The sequence below is a fragment of the Muntiacus reevesi genome, chromosome 13 (genome assembly GCF_963930625.1).
Source record: "Muntiacus reevesi chromosome 13, mMunRee1.1, whole genome shotgun sequence".
Lineage (NCBI taxonomy): Eukaryota > Metazoa > Chordata > Mammalia > Artiodactyla > Cervidae > Muntiacus > Muntiacus reevesi.
The window spans coordinates 53,626,158-53,648,817 of record NC_089261.1 but is presented as its reverse complement, the minus strand read 5'-3'; the positions used below and the strand labels follow the sequence as shown (position 1 = coordinate 53,648,817).

The 22,660-nt window shown below is 37.1% G+C and overlaps 2 protein-coding genes across 5 annotated transcripts in view; one reads left to right on the top strand and one right to left on the bottom strand.

Moving 5' to 3' along the window:
• Nucleotides 1-12,053, top strand: part of CLGN (calmegin) — a 33,237-nt gene extending 21,184 nt beyond the window's left edge. The window contains exons 8-14 of the mRNA XM_065904227.1: nucleotides 2,669-2,782; nucleotides 2,896-3,046; nucleotides 4,658-4,873; nucleotides 6,125-6,250; nucleotides 6,866-7,028; nucleotides 8,261-8,361; nucleotides 10,182-12,053. Coding sequence (XP_065760299.1) covers nucleotides 2,669-2,782; nucleotides 2,896-3,046; nucleotides 4,658-4,873; nucleotides 6,125-6,250; nucleotides 6,866-7,028; nucleotides 8,261-8,361; nucleotides 10,182-10,262 — 952 coding nt within the window. The 3' untranslated portion in view covers nucleotides 10,263-12,053. The remainder of the gene's footprint in view (nucleotides 1-2,668; nucleotides 2,783-2,895; nucleotides 3,047-4,657; nucleotides 4,874-6,124; nucleotides 6,251-6,865; nucleotides 7,029-8,260; nucleotides 8,362-10,181) is intronic.
• SCOC (short coiled-coil protein) overlaps nucleotides 1-22,660 on the bottom strand; it is a 78,041-nt gene that overhangs the window by 21,706 nt on the left and 33,675 nt on the right. For all 4 annotated transcript variants that reach the window (XR_010658827.1, XR_010658828.1, XM_065904226.1 and 1 more), the window contains exons 2-4: nucleotides 21,257-21,328; nucleotides 20,808-20,891; nucleotides 15,519-15,606 (exon numbers count right to left, since the gene is read on the bottom strand). Coding sequence is in view for 2 of the 4 variants with exons in the window: in XM_065904226.1 (XP_065760298.1) it covers nucleotides 15,519-15,606; nucleotides 20,808-20,891; nucleotides 21,257-21,328 (244 nt within the window). In the remaining 2 variants the exon portion in view is untranslated. The remainder of the gene's footprint in view (nucleotides 1-15,518; nucleotides 15,607-20,807; nucleotides 20,892-21,256; nucleotides 21,329-22,660) is intronic.

Below are 22,660 nucleotides of genomic sequence, written 5' to 3'. Positions count from 1 at the left end.
CTCTGTCCATAGTTCATCAGGCACTGTCTATCAGATCTAGTCCCTTAAATCTATTTCTCACTTCCACTGTATAATCATAAGGGATTTGATTTAGGTCATACCTGGATGATCTAGTGATTTTCCCTACTTTATTCAATTTAAGATTGAATTTGGCAATAAGGAGTTCATGATCTGAGCCACAGTCAGCTCCTGGTCTTGTTTTTGCTGACTGTAGAGAGCTTCTCCTTTTTTGACTGCAAAGAATATAATCAGTCTGATTTCAATATTGACCATCTGGTGATGTCCATGTGTAGAGTCTTCTCTTGTGTTGTTGGAAGAGGGTGTTTGCTATGACCAGTGGGTGCTCTTGGCAAAACTCTATTGGCCTTTGCCTTGCTTCATTCTGTCCTCCAAGGCCAAATTTGCCTGTTACTCCAGGTGTTTCTTGACTTCCTACTTTTGCATTCCAGTCCCCTATAATGAAAAGGACATCTTTTTTGGGTGTTAGTTCTAAAAGATCTTGTAGGTCTTCATAGAACCATTCAACTTCAGCTTCTTCGGCATTACTGGTCGGGGCATAGACTTGGATTACTGTGATATTGAATGGTTTTCCTTGGAAATGAACAGAGATCATTCTGTCCTTTTTAAGATTGAGTCCAAGTACTGTATTTCAGACTCTCTTGTTGACTATGATGGCTACTCCATTTCTTCTAAAGGATTCTTGCCCACAGTAGTAGATATGATGGTCATCGAGTTATATTCACCCATTCCAGTCCATTTTAGTTTGCTGATTCCTAAAATGTCGATGTTCACTCTTGCCACCACAGTTAAAAAGCATCAGTTCTTTTTTTTTTTTCATTTATTTTTATTAGTTGGAGGCTAATTGCTTTACAATATTGTAGTGGTTTTTGTCATACACTGACATGAATCAGCCATGGATTTACATGTATTCCCCATCCCGATCGCCCCTCCCACCTCCCTCTCCACCCGATTCCTCTGGGTCTTCCCAGTGCACCAGGCCCGAGCCCTTGTCTCATGCATCCAGCCTGGACTGGTGATCTGTTTCACCCTAGATAATATACATGTTTCGAAAAAAGCATCAGTTCTTTGGCACTCAGCTTTCTTTATACTCCAACTCTCACATCCATACATGACTACTGGAAAAACCACAGCCTTGACTAGATGGACTTTTGTTGGCAAAGTAATGTCTCTGCTTTTTAATATACTGTCTAGGTTGGTCATAACTTTCCTTCCAGGGAGTAAGCATCTTTTAATTTCATGGCTGCAGTCACCATCTTCAGTGATTTTGAAGCCCCCCCAAATTAAGTCAGCCATTGTTTCCACTGTTTCCACATCTATTTGCCATGAAGTGATGGGACTGGATGCCATGATCTTAGTTTTCTGAATCTTGAGCTTTAAGCCAACATTTTCACTCTCCTCTTTCACTTTCATCAAGAGGCTCTTTAGTTCTTCACTTTCTGCCATAAGGGTGGTGTCATATGCATATCTGAAGTTATTGACATTTCTCCTGGCAATCTTGATTCCAGCTTGTGCTTCATCCAGCCCAACGTTTCTCATGATGTACTCTGCATATAAGTTAAATAAGCAGGCTGACAGTATGCAGCCTTGATGTACTCCTTTTCTGACTTGGAACCAGTCTGTTGTTCCATGTCCAGTTCCAACTGTTGCTTCCTGACCTGCATATAGATTTCTCAAGAGGCAGGTCATGTGGTCTGGTATTCCCATCTCTTTCAGAATTTTCCACGCTTTATTGTGATCCACACAGTCAAAGGCTTTGGCATAGTCAGTAAAGCAGAAATAGATGCTTTTCTGGAACTCTTGCTTTTTTGATGATCCAGCAGATGTTGGCCATTTGATCTCTGGTTCCTCTGCCTTTTCTAAAGCCAGCTTGAACATCTGGAAGTTCACAGTTCACATATTGTTGAAGCCTGGCTTGGAGAATTTTGAGCATTACTTTACTAACATGTGAGATGAGTGCGATTGTGTGATAGTTCGAGCATTTTTTGGCATTGCCTTTTTTTGGGATTGGAATGAAAACTGACCTTATCCAGTCCTGTGGCCACTGCTGGGTTTTCCAAATTTGCTGGCATATTGAGTGCAGCACTTTCACAGCATCATCTTTCAGGATTTGAAATAGGTCAACTGGAATTCCATCACCTCCACTAGGTTTGTTCATAGTGATGCTTCCTAAGGCCCACTTGACTTAACATTTCAGGATGTCTGGTGCTAGGCGAGTGATCACACCATCATGATTATCTGGGTCATGAAGATCTTTTTTGTATGGTTCTTCTGTGTATTCTTGCCACCTCTTCTTAATATCTTCTGCTTCTGCTCGGTCCATTACCATTTCTGCACTTTATTGTGCCCATCTGTGCATGAAATGTTCCCTTGGTATCTCTTAATTTTCTTGAAGAGATCTCTAGACTTTCTTATACTATTGTTTTTCTCTATTTATTTGCACTGATCACTGAGGAAGGCTTTCTTATCTCTCCTTGCTGTTCTTTGGAACTCTGCATTCAAATGAGTATATCTTTCCTTTTCTTCTTTGCTTTTTGCTTCTTCTTTTCACAGAGGTAGGAAGTGCCTATTGGTACCTTCTGAATTCTGTAACATACATTTTTAATTGTTTGAATAATTAGTAATTAGCATAAAATACTGTATTTTACAGGGATGAAAGTGAACCTGCCCAAATAGAAGATTCAAGTGCTGTTAAACCTGATGGCTGGCTTGATAATGAACCGAAATTTATTCCCGATCCTAATGCTGAAAAACCCCTTGATTGGTAAGCATTCAGATGTCAGTTTCCTGTTTCTTACATGCTCTTTTGTTACCAGTTCATATGACTGACAGGAGAGTCGTGAGATTACTCCATGTGCTTTGTTCTGATACCCTAAGGAATGAAGACATGGATGGAGAATGGGAGGCACCTCATATTTCTAACCCAGCATGTCGGATTGGGTGTGGTGAGTGGAGCCCTCCCATGATAGATAACCCGAAATACAAAGGAATATGGAGACCGCCAATGATAGATAACCCTAACTACCAGGTAATCACCACTTTTTCCCATCCGACAGTAAACTTTCTAAAATGCTGTGCCCTTTCTTTTATACATCTAGTTATTAATAATGTTATGTTAACTTGAGGAAATTTGATTTGTAATAATGTGCCTTAGCTATCTGAAATCAAAGAAAATAGATTCCAACCAATTTATGTTTAAAAAGTAAAGTGGGGCTTGCTTCCCTGGTGGCTCAGTGGTAAAGAATCTGCCTGCCAGTGCAGGAGACACAGATTTGATCCCTGGTTAGGGAAGATCTCACAAGCCGGGGAGCAGCTAAGCCTGTGCGCCCCAACTACTGAGCCTGAGCTCCAGAGCCCGGGAACCACGATTGCTAAAGCCGGTGCGCCCTAGAGCCCGTGCTCTGCAACAGGAGAAGCCGCTGCAGCGTTCTCTCCAGTCTGCACGCCACAGCTGGAGAGCTGCCCCCACGTGCCCCATCTAGGGAAAGTCAGTGCAGCAGCAGAGACATAACACAGCCAATAAATAAATAATTTTTTTTTAAGTAAAGCACCCTTTAATTTTCTGAGGTAATAAAACTTAATAACTAAAGATAAATCACTTCATACTATTTGCCTTAGTAATCAATTGATGATCACTTTGGAATATTTTATTTTAGCATTAAATATAAGAATTGAGTTCTGATCAAGAGGACTCACACTGTACATTTTAGTAATTGAAGTCTGTGCTTGCTATGGTTTTATTAAAATTCAATTTTTTTTCTAATATGAAACAGATATTTTTTGAGTATACTTAGCTTTTGGGATAGAAGTCCTTATGTTGTTCATTTAATGCTGTAGTTTTATCTAATTATTCATTGACATTTTCTAACATTTATTTTATATATACAGTTGTAGACTCTTTTTGCTCACTGTAGTTTTTCTTCATAGAATGACTGTTTTGATAACTTTTTTGTTTGAGATATATCTTTCCTTCATCAGACTTTAAACACCGTGATTCAGGGACCATGTCTGCCTTCATTATCACAGCAGAGCATATGGCATAGTGCTTGGCACAGAATAGACGTAGGTGATGGCAGAATGAGTCACTGAGTGATCATATTGTCCAGTTTATTTGATTTGGTTGACTTTAATCATTTAAGTCTTAATGAAACTCCTGTGTGGAATAATTGTTCTGAGATTCAACCATGAGTGACTATTGATGCCCATCATAAGTGTATGTTAAAAGACATGGTTCCATTTTTGCCATACAGTAATCTCTTTGATTTGAGCAATTTTAATGATATCGTGCCTTGAGTATCTTTACTAAATGTAAAAAAAAAAAAGAAAGAAACTCATCTAATATAGTATCAATTGTGAAATTTAATTACTCAAGTTTCTGTGGGACTTCCACTCTGCCTCTTTCTATTTTTTTTTTTTTTTTGCTGAGTTTAAAGTCAGTATTATTTATAGGGAACATAGTGTATAGGATAAAAGGAGATAAGATTTTATTTCCAGTGAATTACTAATGAATTAATTATCAATTAAACTTTTCTTTTTTTCCAGTTAGTATTGCTAATTTCATTCAACAGCAACTGCTTCTTGAGTAACACTTTTAATGAAATTGTTGTTTGAAAATGTGTTTAAATTATTTTTTTTCCAGGGCATCTGGAGTCCTCGAAAAATTCCTAATCCAGATTATTTTGAAGACAATCACCCATTTCTTCTGACTTCTTTCCGTGCTCTGGGTTTAGAGCTTTGGTCCATGACCTCTGATATCTACTTTGATAATTTTATTATATGTTCAGAAAAGGAAGTAGCAGACCGCTGGGCTGCAGATGGTTGGGCAGTGAAGATACTGATAGAAAATGCTAATGAGGTACACAGTATTTAGCATATGATAATAATAGGATATGGTCCTGGTTATAGGTTATACAGATGGCCTTTTGAAGAGTAAATAGGTGCAATAATTACTAAATGCTGAAGAAACATAGTTAAATCTATGTAGACAGAATATGAGCTTCACCAAATTATGCTACAACTTCATTATAAACTATATAGTGAATTATATATATGTAAATCTTCATTTATTAGATTATGATAGCATAAATGGATTGAATGCCTTTTGATTATTTATAGAAATGAGACTGTTATTACTACTATTAGAAATGAGACTTAATATCTTGTCACCTTATCAGTTTGAGGCCTAAGTGGGAACAGAAATCTAAACCTTTGTTAATTTTAACTACTTTTCACTTAAAGGAGTACAGAAACTTTTAAAATTTAATTATTATGTTCTAGTTTTTTCCCCAAAACTTTAACACTACTTAGGAAAGCTTAAGCTAAATATTTCAACACAGTGCATCTTGGAGAATCTATCTTTAAAACCAATTACCCTAAAGAAAAATGTACCTTATATTAGGTTGCTTTGAATATTAGCAAAAACCTCAAAAGAGTAAATAAAGGTAAAAGGATCCTCATTTTGAAACTCTCTTAACTAAAACATTTGAACAATTTGCTTCCTGAAGTTTGTGTGTGAAATTTGTTAAGAAAAAAGAAAAAACATAGCTATTCTTAGGTTGACTTTTCTTTTTTTGTGTGTGTAAGTTCTTTAAAAGTACAGAATGAGTTAGAGAGTTTACTTCTAAATGAACCAAATAATACATCCATGATGAGTAGTACTATCCTGAAACTTACCAGAAAAGAAAACTGTCCTAATTCTTGCTGGGGAATTAGCAGTATTCACCTGTATAGTATAATGCATCTTCTACTACCCAGTGTCAAACTGCAATGCATGTGAATAATTAAAGCTTGTTTAAGAGACTTCCCTGGTGGCCCGTGGCTAGGACTTGGTGCTCTCAGTGCAGGGGGCCTGAGTTTGATCCCTCATTGGGGAAGTAGATCCCACATGCCACAACTAAGAACTGGCATGCCAGATAAACATTTTATTTTTTAAAGATTGTTTAAACTTTACAAAGTATAAAATGGAAAATATTTTTTGTCTTATAAATTTGACTCCTTAGTAGAATACTACCTAGGTGAAATAAGTTTTTTTTGTTTTCGTAGGCTGTACTTATGAATGAAAGTTTATAAAATCTGAATTGCCTTTTTATGCTTATTTCTTCTTAAGCCTAGTATATTCAAACAATTGATGTCAGCTACTGAACAGCGCCCGTGGCTTTGGTTCATTTACCTTGTGACAGCAGGGCTTCCAATAGCATTAATTACTTCATTTTGTTGGCCAAGAAAAGTAAAGGTAAAGAAAATGAATTTCCTTCAACGTTAAAAAAAAATCTCTTAGTGTTTAGGAGTTCTATAAATGGAGTCAGGGGTTCCTAAAAGTACTAAACTAAATTTCCTGTAAGTTTTTACTGAGAGTTCACTGTGTATGATATCAGTTCAGTTCAGTTGCTCAGTCGTGTCTGACTCTTTGCCACCCCGTGGACTGCAGCATGCCAGGCTTCCCTGTCCATCACCATCTCCTGAAGCTTGTTCAAACTCATGTCCATTGGTCCGTGATATCATCCAACCACCCCATCCTCCACTGTCCCCTTCTCCTTCTGCCTTCAGTCTTTCCCAGCCTCAGGGTCTTTTCAAATGAGTCAGTTCTTTGCATCAGGTGGCCAAAGTATTGGAGTTTCAGATTCAGCATCAGTCCTTACAATGAATATTCAGGACTGATTTCCTTTAAGATGGATTGGTTTGATCTCCTTGCAGTCCAAGGGACTCTCAAGAGTCTTCTCCAACACCACAGTTCAAAAGCATTAGTTCTTTCGGTGCGTGTGTGATATCTGTCATTGCAAAAAAAAAGATGTTTTTTTAAAATAGTGGTTTGCTTTTAATAAAAATAGCTTATGTTAAACTACCACAGAAAAAATATGATGAAGATGTGGATTTCAAAAAACTGGACATTTGTAAACCACAAACCAAGGGCGCACTGGAGCAGGAAGTGAGGGAAGAGAAAGCCGCCCTGGAGAAGCCAGCTGACTTGGAAGAGGAAAGAAAGCAAAGTGATGGTGAAATTGTTGAAAAAGGTAGGACAGTGATGGCGATATATAAAGGGGGCCCTGGGCAGAGCTCATTAAAAACAGTAGATTAAGTGGTAAACACTAGCTGTTGCACTTGTCTGTTGTCAGATTTATCCCATCTGAATTTGCAAGAGTGTGTGACTGTGGTGAAGAGGAGTACCATCCTTGCCTGGGTTGTACCTGAGCAGACATCCAGTGTATGAGTTCTCTCTCCTAGGAAGAAAGGGTTGTCAGAATTGTTCAGTTGCTTCAGAACCTAGCAGCTATCAATCCCATATGTCAGAGATTTTTGCAAGGGTTTTTCTTTCCTCCAAGGATGAGATGGGAGGCACAGATCACAGCTTCTGTGGAGGAGTAATTGGTTTAAGACAGGTGACTGCAGCAACAGAATCCACACCGAGGGCTGTTGTTTATCAAATAGTTATCATATCAAACCAGTAGTTTAATCTCTTCAAAGGATTGCTGAATCATATGTCCCTTCCTACCCTCAACTAAACTCCGGAAGATGTTAGAAGTGAAGACAACTGCAGCTTTCTGGTACCTCTCCAGTGAGACTTTCTTGTACACATCTAGGTAGCAGTAAAACTATTGATGTTTGCCAGATGTCCCAAGCCAGGCTTCAGAATGAGCCCTGTATAACCTGCACTATATTTTGAGCACTAGTTTTAACTTAATAGTTGATGAAACAGTTGACTTAAAAACCATGCTCTCTCAAAGCACACATGTATATTTACATATTTATGTGTATACATACACACACATATATTCTTTTTCATTTCACATACAGACTGTTTTAAAATTCTTTAAAAAAAATTCTTTAAACCTCCTTTCCTCAGATATGATGATTTATTTATTGTTGTTGTTTAGTTGCTCAGTCATGTCCGACTCTTGGTGACCCCATGGACTGCAGCATGCCAGGCTTCCCTGTTCTTCACTATCTCCCAGAGCTCACTCAAACTCATGTCCATTGAGTCGATGATGCCATTTCAGCCATCTCATCCTCTGTCGTCCCCTTCTCCTCACACCCTCAACCTTTCCCAGCATCAGGGTCTTTTCCAATGAGTTGTGGTAAAATAACGAGTACTTGTAATTTTCAAAAATGTCTAATGAAAGAAATTGCTTTCAAATGTTGGAATTTAAATGCACTCCTCCACTTTTACTTAATACTTTTAAGTAGAAAAATTCTAATTCATTGAGTCTTTTTCTTTGAATAAAATCTGTTTAATAAAAAATTCTAGAAGAGGAAGGTGAACCTGAGGAAAAGAGTGAAGAAGAAATTGAAATTATAGAAGGACAAGAAGAAGGTAATAAATCCAATAAGTCTGGATCAGAGGATGAGGTAAGCATCTTTTTAACAGAAAATAAACTAGTCCTACGTATGATTGTTAGTCTGTAAAAATATTTTAATAAAAGTAGTGATCTCGTTTGTGAAGAATTTTTTGCCATATTTTCTCCCAGCTTTCTTAAAGAGCATACATATTGGTATAAAATGTATCCATAAGGAAAGCATGAAAAAACTAATTTATATCCTCCTAATGCCTAATGAAATAGTATAAAATAAGCCTTTGGTTTGCAAAATAGAGAACTACATCTGTTTAAAAAAAAGAATTTTTATTAAAGTGTTTTGTTGAAAGTTGTAACAAGCAGACCAATTGAATATTTAAGAGGCAATTATGTTTATTATAAGGCAGTCTTCTTTTTAGCTATTGTGAAAACATTCTGTCAGGTTTATATTTACTGTAAAATTTTAAAGGATTTCATTCATTGGCTAGTGGAGTACTGTGTCTAGTTGTGGTGTTTTTCTCAAATCTTTAAGCTTGTTTTTTTCATTAACTTGATATGTCTGCCCTTTTTTCCCCCATCCCGAGGTATAATAAAATTTTTCACAGTGCCCTTTTTTATAGTCAGTTATGAAATCAGAATCACCCAGGGTATAATTCAGAATGAGAGGTTTATTTTTTCTTTTTCTTTTTTTTAACCTACTATATACCCCCAAAAGCCTGTTTTCTCGACTTCTGGCCTTTTGAGAGCTGCACAACCTTACCCGACAGAGTCACTGTCCCCATCACTCTCGTAGCTTAGAGTTAGGCAGGGTGAATGTCCATGATGCCTGGACTGTTGTGTATGAATAAATAAACATTTTGTTTTGTCTGTTTGAAGAAATCACCCAAATAAATATCTGTTTTTATTGTCTTAAGTGTTTTCTAAAGCTTATTCTGTACATATGCCTGGTTACTAGTCTTAACTGTCTTGTGAGTTTTTAAATATATTTGGGGGATCATTACAAATATCTTATTGAGAGGGATCATCTGGGTGAAGAAAGTTTCTTCCAGAACATAGTTTTAAATAGTCCTTGTTTCTCTCTGTTATACTTTTAATAATAATACTTGTAATTATATATGGAACACTTATTCTAGTTATATTTTGCTTTGTAAAAAAATATTTTGTGTACCTTTAAAAGTATATTAATTCCATGTTCCAGTCTTTTAATCTTTTATGCATTTGTCAGTGAGCTAAAATAAATCAATTTTTATATAGTATAACCTTGAGAAATAATTTTAACTATTTTGTATAATACCTCCATTATTTACTTGTTATACAGGTTTAATTTATGTACAAATGATTATTCTGGAAAGATACGAGTTAAAGAATAGATAAAACCCAAACCACAAGTTTGAGGTTTCCCTTTCCTCTCTCCTAATTTTTCTCAAGTACTGTGTTCCAGAAGTTCTAGAAAAGTCTCTGTAAAACCAGTGCAGCAGTTCCTTATTACAGAGACATTGTGATGTATAGTTTAGTGGTTACTACCCACATGAAAACATTATGCAACCTTTAATTAACCATGACATTAGATTAAGTTGGAAATCATGAGATAAAATCATGAACTGAGCTGTTAGCATTATCCCTTGTCAGATGCACATCTGACAGGCAGAGTTACTCTAAAAATGTAATCATGGCAAAAGATGAACAAACTGAAACACATCAATTTATATACACGTTTTTGACCGATCGTTAATTAAAGAAGTGTGAAGAATTTGATTAGAAACATGTATTTTGGAGAATAAGAAATATTTTACAAAAAAAGAAATATTTTACATACTACTGTCTACTTGTTGCCTAGTGTCTGAAAATAAACATTTTCATTATGTTTTTTCCTAGATGAAAGAGGCAGATGAGAGCACAGGATCTGGAGATGGACCAATAAAGTCAGTACGCAAAAGAAGAGTACGGAAGGAGTAACCTGCCTCCAAGTGTTTTTCATTCCTGAGAGAGCAAGCTGGCATTCTCAAGGCGGTGTGCCAGAACTGCGCTTGAGTCAATCTGCACATCCCTTTTCTACTATCTAGCAATGTTATTCTTTCAGACATTTCTTTTAATCTTCTTTTTCAGAAATGAAAAATCTTTGAAGTTACCTGGTCTTTGAATTTAGAATAAAAGAAAAGTGGCACGTTACATGTCATATTTTAAGAGATTAATATCATTAGAGGTTACACAGTTTTCATAGTTAGGAGAAAGTTTTGGTTTCTACAGAGCAAAATAATATGCAGTGGCTTCATTGCTATGGGACAAGTCAGTTACTGGAATTTCCCCTTAAATGGCTATACCACAATATACCTGGTAGTTCTATAGTATAAGTGAGCGAGTGTTCTGTTGTACAGAGCTAATTGCAATAAAGTTCCTGTATGGCTGTTTGGTTCTGCCAACAATTGAAAGTGTTGTATGTGACCCACCTTTACCTAGTTTGTGTCAAATTATAGTTACAGTCCATTGTTCACTTAAATTACAGAATCCTTTAAAGAGGTGCTTTGTTGACAGACCAGTCAACAAAACAAAAACATGTCTATCATTCGTAGAATCACTGGTTAATAGTGCAGCATATTTACATCTGAATACAGAGATAAGAGGTTTATCAAAATGAAATGGTGTACAGATATTTTTCAAGCTGTTATAGTTGTTTTATGCCAGAATGGATTACCCTATTCACAAGATTGCTTGTGCCTACATTGCTCTTAAAAACAAAATTTAAGTATTTTTTCTTTTTTAGACAATACTCACTTTAATAGGTAAATTATTATTGGGGTCTGATCATTAAGAGATTCTAGTGGCTGATAGATATCATTCATCATGTTTTGTATTTTTATCTTTTTTCTGACAAATTCAAATCTATTGTCTTGTCTAGCTTCAAAGCTTCCTCTATGGTAGACAGACTATTGCTCCTCTTTTTAAAATAGCATTGACCCTTGAACAACACAGGTTTGAACTGCATGGGTCCACGTGTATGTGGATTTTTTTCCCCCAATTAATTCTACAGTACTCCATGGTAAGTAGTTGGTTGAATCCTCCAATGCAGAATCTGCAGATAAAGATGGTCAATGTGGGACTTGAGCATCTGTGAATTTTGATATCTGCCACAGGTCCTGGAACCAATCTCCCATGGATACCAAGGGATGACTGTAGGTACCAGAAGTTACAGAAGTGCATTATAGTAGAACTGTATTATTCCATTTAACATATCTAAGAATTTTTCATGTTTGGGTGATAAACCCTTTGGAAGGTGATCTAAATCTTTGAGGCCATGAAACTACTTTAATACTATCTGTACTAGTTGGGTGATATTTTAGATTCCTTCATGAACATACACATCCCGTCACTGGGCTAGCCCCCTTCCCACTAATACATTTAAAGCTCATGTATAAGGAAAAAGAGTTTCTAACTTCTCCTCTGAGTGAAGGAAGGAAGCCAAATAGCTAGTGTAGCCACTATTCACTTATTTCAGAGAGTGAATTGAAAATAAGTGCTTTATATTCATTGCTGTGTTCTGAACTTTCCATATATTGGTGGTGGACAATCTTAATACATGGCTAACCATACTTTGTATTTATTTAATATGAACTAAACCTAACATATCTTGCAAGGCCTCCTTTTCTTGCTATGTACTTTAAATGAACTAGACACATTGAATGGTTCTAGATGAGAATGTTTTTGAAAGTAAACTGCTACTTCATGAGGTAAATTTTTATGGGAAACTTCTTGCTTGACAAGTGTCTTGTATGTGATCTTTTTTCCCCTAAAGATTTATTAAAGCTTTTTTAAATTTCTTGATTGCAGATTCATTTAAACTTTAACATTTGGTTAAACTCCATGAGCTTGCAGTGGTAAAATCTGAGCAACCAGTTTTGCCAGTTGGCTGCTCTTTTCTGGGGGTGTCCCCCTCTGTGAATATACCACAGGCTGACAGGTTTAACCAAAACTTAAAAACGTCTGTGCTACATGCACTCAGTAGACGAAGCATAGAGTTTTCTTTAATAATGAGATCATTTTTTCCTTCTACCACCCTAATCTGACTCTATTGTTTTAAATGATTTAAGTTTTATCCTTTTCTCTAATAAAGGAGAAAAATTAATGTATTTTGCTCTTTTCTTTATTTTTGGGGGGCTTTTTACCTTGATCAGAGTAAAGTAGCTTTCTTTTTCTTGAGATTTTTTTTTAAGGTAGCCTTGCTTCCATTGGTCATTCCTCTAGAAAGATAGGGTACTAGAACTAAGAGCCTTTTTGAAGCATCAGTCCACATTTGCAAGAAACAGAAGATGAAATTCCTTACATGTCAATATTAACTACTAGTAATGAATTTAATGAACCTTAGAAATTTAGAATACTAATTTAGAAAACATAGTTTTCAGTGAAAACTATTCAGAATAGTTAAAACATAAATGCCTTACTATAAATTTAAATATACTCTAGGCATTTGTGAAGTTTTTTCTTTTGCCAATTGTGGTTATGTTTTTAACTTCAGCAGGATTTAGAGATGAAATATCAGATGGCTAATGTCGGATAACTCAAGTCTCATGTAAAGAGTTTATTTAAACATGGTAATACCATTTCTACATAAATTTTAAGAATATCTTCCCAAATTATAGCTCTTATTTCCATAGTATGGTAGCTGTGAGGAGTTCAGGAAATAAAATTATCTCTAATCTGACAGGTCAGATGAAGTAGCTTGATGGGAGAAAAAAAATGTATTTTTGAATGCATAGAATGCATATGGAGTTTGTACAGAGATCGAAATGCATGGAAGGAAGAGCAATGGTAATTTTAGAAAAAGATGGGCAATAGGGTAATTTTTAAATGATCTTTTAACACCTAACATGGTATCATATCACACATTTTATGTTTCTTAAATGAATATAATTTTACATCCTTTGTAAAATTTTGGGAGTAATTTAACATTTTAATTACTTAAACATTTGGTAAGCCATCTACAGATAATATAGAAAATTTAAAGCAAGGCACATACATTATACAGTTGATTACAATGTATTACTTTAGCTTCTGTCATTGCTCCTTGGTACCCCTTCCATTATATGGTAAGTTAGGTCCTACTGCTGCTGCTAAGTCGCTTCTTCGCCATCCCTGGAATTCTCCAGGCAAGAGTACTGGAGTGGCTTGCCATTCCTTCTCCTAAGGCCAATGTAAAGTCCTAGTTATAGTAAATATCATCAAATTTCATTAATCTCTATGATTTAAGTGAAATAGTCTGTAGCTTGTCTTTTGGATAGAGTAGCTACGAGGCAAGTCATTCTTCCAATTCTTAACCCTTTCATGTTAAGTCACATTGTCTTTTCTTTCATGATTTACAAGTGGTCTTAGCAACCACTAGAGGGTGATAACTCAAGATAGGGAACTACACAATTATTGGGGAAAGTAAAGAAAGGCTGCATTCTAAAGAACTAAGATCAATTTTGCTATGTTTTGGATCATAAACATCATCCTAGAATATATAATTCACTTTCCATTTCTCATTTGGAAAAAGACTAGATCAGAGGGAAGAGTAATGAAAGGAATATAAATGTGACATCATAAACTGATTGGAGGGCTTCCCTGGTGGCTCAGATGGTAAAGAATCTACCTCCAGTGCAGGAGACCTGGGTTCCATCCCTGGTCAGAAGATCCCCTGGAGAAGAGCATGGCAACCCACTCCAGTATTCTTGCCCGGAGAATCCCATGGACAGAGAAGCCTGGTGGGCTACAGTCCATGTAGTCACAAAGAGTCGGACACGACTGATTAACTGGTTGAAACTGCAAGCTTCGATGATTTTGGTTACTTCACAAATTGTTTTGTTGTTACACGTACAATTCCAAAAATCTGTGAAAATATAAAGTTTTTTCATGTTTGACATCAAAACTCATTTGGCAGGCAAACCTGACTTCCCTAACAGACTACCTATAGTGTTCATTTATCTTAGTATTCATACATTTTGCTACAAAAGCGTTAATGTATTTGATAACAAGTGCTTCCCCCAAGCTGTATTGGTGTATGAGTTACATAACACTTCATCATGTATGAAATATTCCAAATTCTGAAACATCTGGCCCCAAGAGTTACAGATAAGGTGTTATGAGCTGTACTGACTTGCTGTAAGTAAAGTTCATAGTGAACATAAAGACAAATTTTGGATGGAACATAGTGTTAGTATTGAGGGAATTTCTGCTGGAGACCCTGAGGAAGAGGGGGTCCCTGCAAGTTGTCATTCCACTAGCATTTAGAGCTGGGAATTAAAAATGCATTCTGACACTGGTTAAAACTGTACAGAAGACTTTATTCAGGGCTATTGCAGCAGGGGCCAAGGCTGTGGTGACAGGGGCAAGAGAATGGGCTCAACTCCAACTACAGTGAAGACGGCTGAGGATGTATAGTCATCAAGCAGACTGGAAGTGGGTCACCAGTGGATGGAAAATCACCGAGAAGACACCAAGGTAGGGGGATGCTTGCCATGCTGATTTAACAGGATTCTTGCTGAAGGCCGGCAGGGTGATAAGATTTTGAGAGTAGGGGAATTCTCTCCAAACTGGTGCAGTAGTATTTTTACTAACAATGGACTAGTCATAGTCAGGCTGAAGACAGGACCTGAGATACGAGGCCTAGTGAGAAAGAGGGCTCAGAAGAACCTGGCTAAACTTTGGTTAAGGAGGGTCTTTATCAGAAGCTAGGCACAGTCTCTGTGCACAGTTTACCACCTGTATTTCTAATATAGAAATTGACATCCGGAAGATACTGCTATGATTAGGAGTGTGTGTGTGTGTGTATGCTCAGTCATGTCCAACTCTGCAATCCACTAGGCTCCTCTGAGCACTGGTTAACCATCTGTATGGCAAGCAGATGGGGCATGTATTTCAAGTAACACTGTCATCTTTTGGGTTAACAGCTGTAGGATGGCAGTTGGAAAAGGCTGAATATGAAATGAATTGGGTGTGCCCGGATGCTTATAGCAAGAAGGTATCACAAGAAGGAACTTAGTTTCCAAGCAGAGATGGAACAGAGAAAAATCACGTATTAGGTACCTCACAACATTAGAAAAGCTAATTACTTCTATACCCTGAATGGCAGAAGTTCAGCATTGTTTTATTTTTGAGGTGTGGGAGGTGGAAGGGGAAGCCCAGTTAAGACTTCTCTGCCAAGTGTTAGGCAGACAAAGGAACCCGGCCCTGCAGTAATACCTGGATGCTGCATTCCCAGTCCTGTTTTCAGATGGTTTCAAAGTAGCCTCCATTAAAGGAGGCAGGGTCCATTCAGAGAGGCAGGGTCCTGTAAGGAAAGTAGGAAACTTCGGAGAATTTGGTCTGGAAAAGAGCGTGATTGTGATTTCCAGTATATGGAACTGAAACATATAGACAAGTCTATTTCTGAGGGAACTGTACAGCCCGAGAAATGTGAGCCTGGCCTGCAAACGATGGGCACCAAACTCACACCCGCGAGAAGTGAGCTGTTTCATAATGTAAACCTGCGCAGGGAACACCCCTAAACTCTCTTTCAGAGTCCCAGGAAGGGGGCTGGGATGGATAAGTAACTTTCCAGCAAGGGGGAGCCATGGTTCAGTTCGGTTCAGTCACTCAGTCATCTCCAACTCTTTGTAATCCCATGAACCGCAGCACGCCAGGCCTCCCTGTCTATCACCAACTCCTGGAGTCCACCCAAACCCATGTCCATTGAGTCAGTGATGCATCCAACCATCTCATCCTCTTGTCGTCCCCTTCTCCTCCTGCCTTCAATCTTTCCCAGCATCAGGGTCTTTTCAAATGAGTCAGCTCTTTGCATCAAGTGGCCAAAGTATTGGAGTTTCAGCTTCAACATCAGTCCTTCCAGTAACACCCAGGACTGACCTCCTTTAGGATGGACTGGTTGGATCTCCATGCAGTCCAAGGGACTCTCAAGAGTCTTCAACACCACAGTTCAAAAGCATCAATTCTTCGGCACTCTGCTTTCTTTATAATCCAGCTCTCACATCCATACATGACCACTGGAAAAACCATAGCCTTGACTAGACAGACCTTTGTTGGCAAAGTAATGTCTCTGCTTTTTAATATGCTATCTAGGTTGGTTATAACCTTCCTTCCAAGGAGCAAGCGTCTTTTAATTTCATGGCTGCAGTCACCATCTGCAGTGATTTTGGAGCCATGGAGGGCAAAGAATAAGGGAAGTCCCTTGCCAGAGATTACACACAGGTCTAATCAAGTAACTTTGTTCACTATGAAACAGAATCTTCCAGGGTGTCTCTCCCAGGAGTATTCCACAGTGACTTTGATGTGTTTCCCTTTGTTTCATTTTCCAAATTAAGTTATTTGGGTATCCTATTTCCACTACACCATTATAAATGGACAGAGCAAATAGAGTAAGTCCCTTACATATGAATGAGTTCCCTTCAAAGAGCAAGCTGCTAAGTCCAACTTGTTCATAACTTCAACAAAGTTAGCCTATGTACCCAATTAACACAATCTGCTACGTATCACAGCTTTTACACTTGCTTCCTGGGCTTGAAATTACGATGCTGTAGTACTATAAAGTACACAAAAACACGACCACTTACAGAGGGTACATGCAGGTGACAATATACACTAGACACATGAACTTACGTGACTGGACATGCAAAGGCACACTCGCGTCTTTGAAAGTTCTTATGCAGGGGAGTTACATAATCTGTCATCAGTTTAAAGGTGGTCAGACTATGAGGAGTCACATCTACAACTGGCAGACCTTGATAGAGATCCTGGAGTTTGCACTGCATCAGAGCTGGACAAGGAGAGGCTGAGTATGTTCTATGTATGGGAAGAAGGTTGGGCACAGATACTTCATAGCACAAGAGGGCTGTGGCCAAGCCTGCTACCACCTTATCCTCTGTTTGCTTCCATAATAAAGTTGTAGCTGGAACACGGCCTCCAGCCAGGGGTTACATTTCTCAGCAACTCTTGCATCTAGGTTTAAGTAAACTCCCACACCCTTGGGAATGTGAGAAGACAGGAGCCATTTCCAGGCAGGCCCAGCCCATAAAACCCTGCATGTGCTCACCAGGCACTTTCTGCTGCAAATCTGAATAGAGAAAACTAATGTGACTTGAAAGCCATGGCTGAAAATGGCAGAGAAATCCCCAGCTCATAAAGCCTACTAGTTTATAATGCTCACCTCAGAACCATTAGCTGGAAGAGGAAACTTCCATATATTTAGGCACTGTGTTTCTTGTTAAAAGAGTTTAGCCTAACCTAACCTAAAAAATTACAACCACCTTTCTCCTGACAATCTTGGATCCTTCTCTTTGAATTCTTTGCTTTTATTTTTTAAAGTAATGTATAATATCATTGTTTTATTTAATATAGTATTCCCTTAAACATTCAGTAACTGATGCTTAAGTAATCCTGTGGCTTTGAACAACCCTGAATATACCACACTGCACCACTGTATGTATCCCAGTTACTTAGGCAACACACGCAGTTTTTGAAACAGCTTTTTATTAAACAGCAAAGCGTAACTGCAACACAATTTTAAATGTTTGAAAATTAGGTCACAAAGAGATGCAAAATGTTTGCAGTATGACTATTATATATTCAAATAGCTAAAGTCATCAAATCTTACACCAATACAAACATAAGATTATTCCATGATTAGCCTGAATTTAATAACTATAAACTATATTAATGGATTTCTTTTCCTATTTAACATTTTAACTAACACTACTGATTTCCTTACCAAATGGAACCTACTCAACTAAATTTTAAAAAACAGTTAAATGACTAAAATTCTGCAAACCAGTAGTTGGGTTTGCAGAGATGTCTGGGAGAAGTAGATAAAATACTGAGAAATCATCAATTAGTTTACATGTAAAACTCTCCCATCTTATTCATGACTCTGATACTAATCCACTCTTAATGGACTTTGCAAAGTTGATCTGCTGGGTACTACAAATAAACCTGAGACCAAACTCTATTCTCTTCTAGGTGTGGTTTACGTAAGGTTAGCCAAACGTAAGGTTAGCCAAACTTAATCCATTTTAAAAAATATGCCTTCCAAAATCCAATCTGTGCCAGAGAGAACATAAATCTGGAGTAGAAACATTTGTAGTTGGTTACAGGTACTTACCAAGTACTTTTCCCATCCTATTTCTATTTTTCCTCAAAAATTTCTATTTCAAACACACACACAACCAGAACTCATCTTTTCAGATACCAAGTGGGTTATTTTGTGCAAAGGAAGTTTTTAATAAAAAATCTTCCCCATACCATAATTCAAAGAAAAATCTTCATTTTTATAGCCTCCATTTTCAATTAATGAAAGAGAAAACTACTATCCTTACTACTAAACATAATAAATAAGCCCTAACTGAGAAAGTATCTTATTTTGGTTAAGTTTCAACAGTTAGAGTTCAGACTACTCTCCTAGATGATTAGCTACTGAAATTACTTTTTACAAATGTGAAACCAATTTTTTCCTTAGGGGAAGGAAAAACAGCAAGAAAGCAAATGGAAAAGAGGCACACGATGGTAGACAGGGTACATAAAGCTGTGCATTCAGTACATGATTTTGGTTACTTTTTCACAACACGGTAGTTATTTGCTTATATCTCTATGCCTACAATATAAGACAATGCTAACCCTATAGATCAAAACAAATTTGATAAAACATTCATTTTCAAGTTTCATAAATATATGCATTTCTAATTATAAAGTCTCTACATTTGCACATTTTCATAGACTAACATAATACACAAACTCATGGAAGTCTTCTGTTATGCTCTTAATGTTGCCTAGATCTGACATTATCTTCATAAATACTCAGTGAAGCCACAAACAAAAGTACTATAACTTTTGGGATCTATCCAAGTTTTAAAGAAAAAAAAGATCAGCAGCAATTCCATAAGACATAAGAGATATCAATCCCTTATTTTCTTTTGCTTTTTGTGTCAGTTGTTTGAAAAACACTAGAAGCTGACATGAGATTTTCTATATATTGTCCGAGAACTTGGTTTTCTGATTTTAGCTTCAGATTTTCTTCCTTAACTGCATCTACTCTTGCAGACAGATCTATATCAAAAATTAAAAAGTGCATTATCAATAAAGTGGTGACAATGACTTCATATTGTCACAAATAACAAAATGCTTATTAAAATTTACTTTCTTAAATACCACAATCCTGAGTTTTTTGTTTTTAAATTCAGACTACTTTAGAAGTTATATAAACAAAGTAAGCTGAGTATGAATCAATAGCCAAAATTCCTAAAAAGAGATATCACATTAGGTTAAATGTTATACTTTGCAAACAGCATTTTTGTTAAGTAGTTAATTCTTAAAATGGCTGTTTTTTAAAAATATTGTTATGTGAATTTGGTTCATATCTTAGCATCATAAAACCATAATTTTTTACTATAAGTGTTTAAGAAAATGTAGTAGGTGAACATAATTAAATTTACATACTGGATATAGGCAGTCAGTTTCCAAACAATTCATCATTTTGTATTTTTGCATTAGCAAGAAATTCAAAAGAGCAGGCCCTGAGGATGAAAAGAGATACTACGTCTATTCGGTCACTCAGCAACTAAGTTACTCTGTGCCTTCTAGTAGGCAAGTACTTTTCTAGTGGCAATAGTAACAAAAAGGCCCCTGCCCTTACCCAGTTGACACTGCAGTGTGCATGTGAGCACATGTGCATTTAGGGGCCTCAGGAGAAAAAGCAAGAAGGGTAAGGATCATAGGAAGCAAAGGGAAGTAGTCCTACAGTGTAGCCAAGGACAGCTATTCTGATTAAGGAAATTTCACCAGAGACCTAAAGGAAGTGAGGGAACAAGTCACACAGATATGCAAATGACTAAGGGTCAAGTCAAACACAGGGAAACAGCAACTGCTAAGGCCCTGAGGAGAAGCAAGGAGGTTGAAGTGTCTGAGGCAGGATGACTGAGTAGTGTGTGACAGGACTCTGAGAGGTAAAAGGGAAGTAAGAGACTCCCAGAGAGGGACCTGGCTTTCATTACCCAGAGTGACATTAGCCCTGGAGTGACATGATCTGCTCAACCTGATTTAAAAAAACCACCACCTCGTAAATTCATCCAAAACCAAAACATATTTTGGTGGTGCAACTGACTTTATATAAGACATTTAGAAAATGAAAAGACTCAGGTAAGTTCCCTTATAATCTCTGAGGCTAATACACTGTTTTTACTTTCATTTAAACTTTATTAAAGTGGACTTAATAATACCATGCAGGAACTTAAAAGAGGTGCTCCTATTATGTTAGACATTAAAGAGGAAAGCACAAGAATACTGCTTGACTTCCTTATTGAGACAGATCTTTGTTTTAAAAATCACAAGTCAAAGCTACAGGCAGGAGAAACAAACTATTGAAGTAGACTTTGAAGTTTATACATTTTAAAACTGTCTGTGCACAGTAACAAAATTTAGCAACACAAATGCTTACAATTTCAGTATCTGGGTGTTAGTCAAGAAAACTACAAAATGCAATCTAACCTTCAAGTGTGTGTTGGAGTTCCAACACTTGATTAATAAGTCGTGTTTTTTCCTCCAGTTCCACCTGATTTTCAGCATCAACTGCTGTAATGAAAAGGTTCAAATTTACTATTATTAACTACCATTTGTGTAGTATAGCACATAAAAGATCTGCAAAATGCTTTACATTTATTATCTTCATTGACTTATACAAGAGCCCTGTAAAATAAAAGATGGATCCCACATCACAGATGACAACACCAAAGTAAAGTAAAGTGTTTTACCAACATCTCATAGTTAAAGAATGGAAGCCGCCTTAAATTCCTTCTAGAACTAGACAGGATTATAAATAAGTACAACTGGCCAAGATCCAAGCCTTCCTTCTAAATACTGCTTCTCTGCTCTTTCCATTGCTTAATAAAGCAATGTGTGTGCCACAAAATACATAAAAGGGAAAACAAAGAACATACCATCCATGTCAGCATTCATCATCTTCGGTAACAAACTTCTGTGCCTTGGATACAAAATTCTTGATGAATGGTCTGCAATAAGAAAAAGAAACACAGATATCACTCAGTCCAAAAAAGATATTAAACCTCCTTTATACATAGCATTGTTAAAGAATTAACTAAGTACAAATGGAATAAAAATGTTTGATAAAACTACCCAAGTCTTCCCACTTAGCCAGCATTAGAGCTATTCTCCCTCTTATCTTTTACATATGGTTTTAATTTTCTGGTTCTTTGTACTTCAGAGAAAGTTTTAGGTAAGACATGTAGATGGGTATAGATGGACACACACAGAGAGGACCCTTCAACAAGGTTTTGAACCATGCAGATCCACTTACACTCAGATTTTTTTCAATAAACACTACTACAGAACTACTCGACCTGCAGTTGATTCAATCTGCAGATGTGGAATTGGATATACGAAGGGCTGACTATAAAGTTTTATGTGGATTTTCAATTGTGCGAATGGTCAGCACCCCTGATCCCCTTGCTGTTGAAGGGTCAACTGAATAAAAATATGTGTATACACACACACGTCTACTGATACATAAATCCAAATAGACTGATCACAAAAATGTTTCTCAAAAATTCTATAAGTTATTCAGTCTTTTTTAGTATTTGAAGACCACACAAATTACTCCTCTCCATTCAAAGTGTCTTCATAATTGAAGAGGAAGGGTGTTAGCAGTGAAAACTTTATCTGGCCTTTGCCCAAGAGAAGAACACTTTCATACCACTTCAACTACTTGTCTGGGAGGGACGACAGAGGTAACCGGCAAAAGCGAAAGTGAGTGATTTTGGGACTGCTCAGCAACAGCCATCAGCTTGGCTGCTTCCCCTGTTACATAACACAGGTATCCCCAGGTTTTTTTAAGTTTTACTTAATGCCAGTGCACTTGTATAAAAGACCTACATTAGGACCTGTTTTTGCTAAACAAAAAAGATCTGCAAGGGTTTTTGCTTTCATGAAAAAAGGCAAAAAACAAAAAAAGCCTTCAGTGTTTGTTTAGCAGCAGGGTGTTAGAGACAGCGCTCACTGTGAGCAGTGAGTGACACCACCAAGCTCCTGCCCCGAGAGTACACTCAGCATCTCGGCCTCAAGCTGCCATAGCTCTAGGCTGGGTGAGCATCTAAACTGTGTCTGTGGGCATCTGTCCTTTATCTCTGTTCTGTGGATCTGTTAGCAAGGCATGTCCTAAGATAACTGCTTCGTCACTTTATGCCATTTCAGCTTATAAGAGGTAAGGAATGGTCTCCTTTCAGAGAGTAGGGAGAAACCTGTATATTAAATGCTCCAAATATCTAATATTCAGTCTTTTTAAAAATACACCTGAAATAGGATTGTCATGGCAGCTGAGAAGAGAT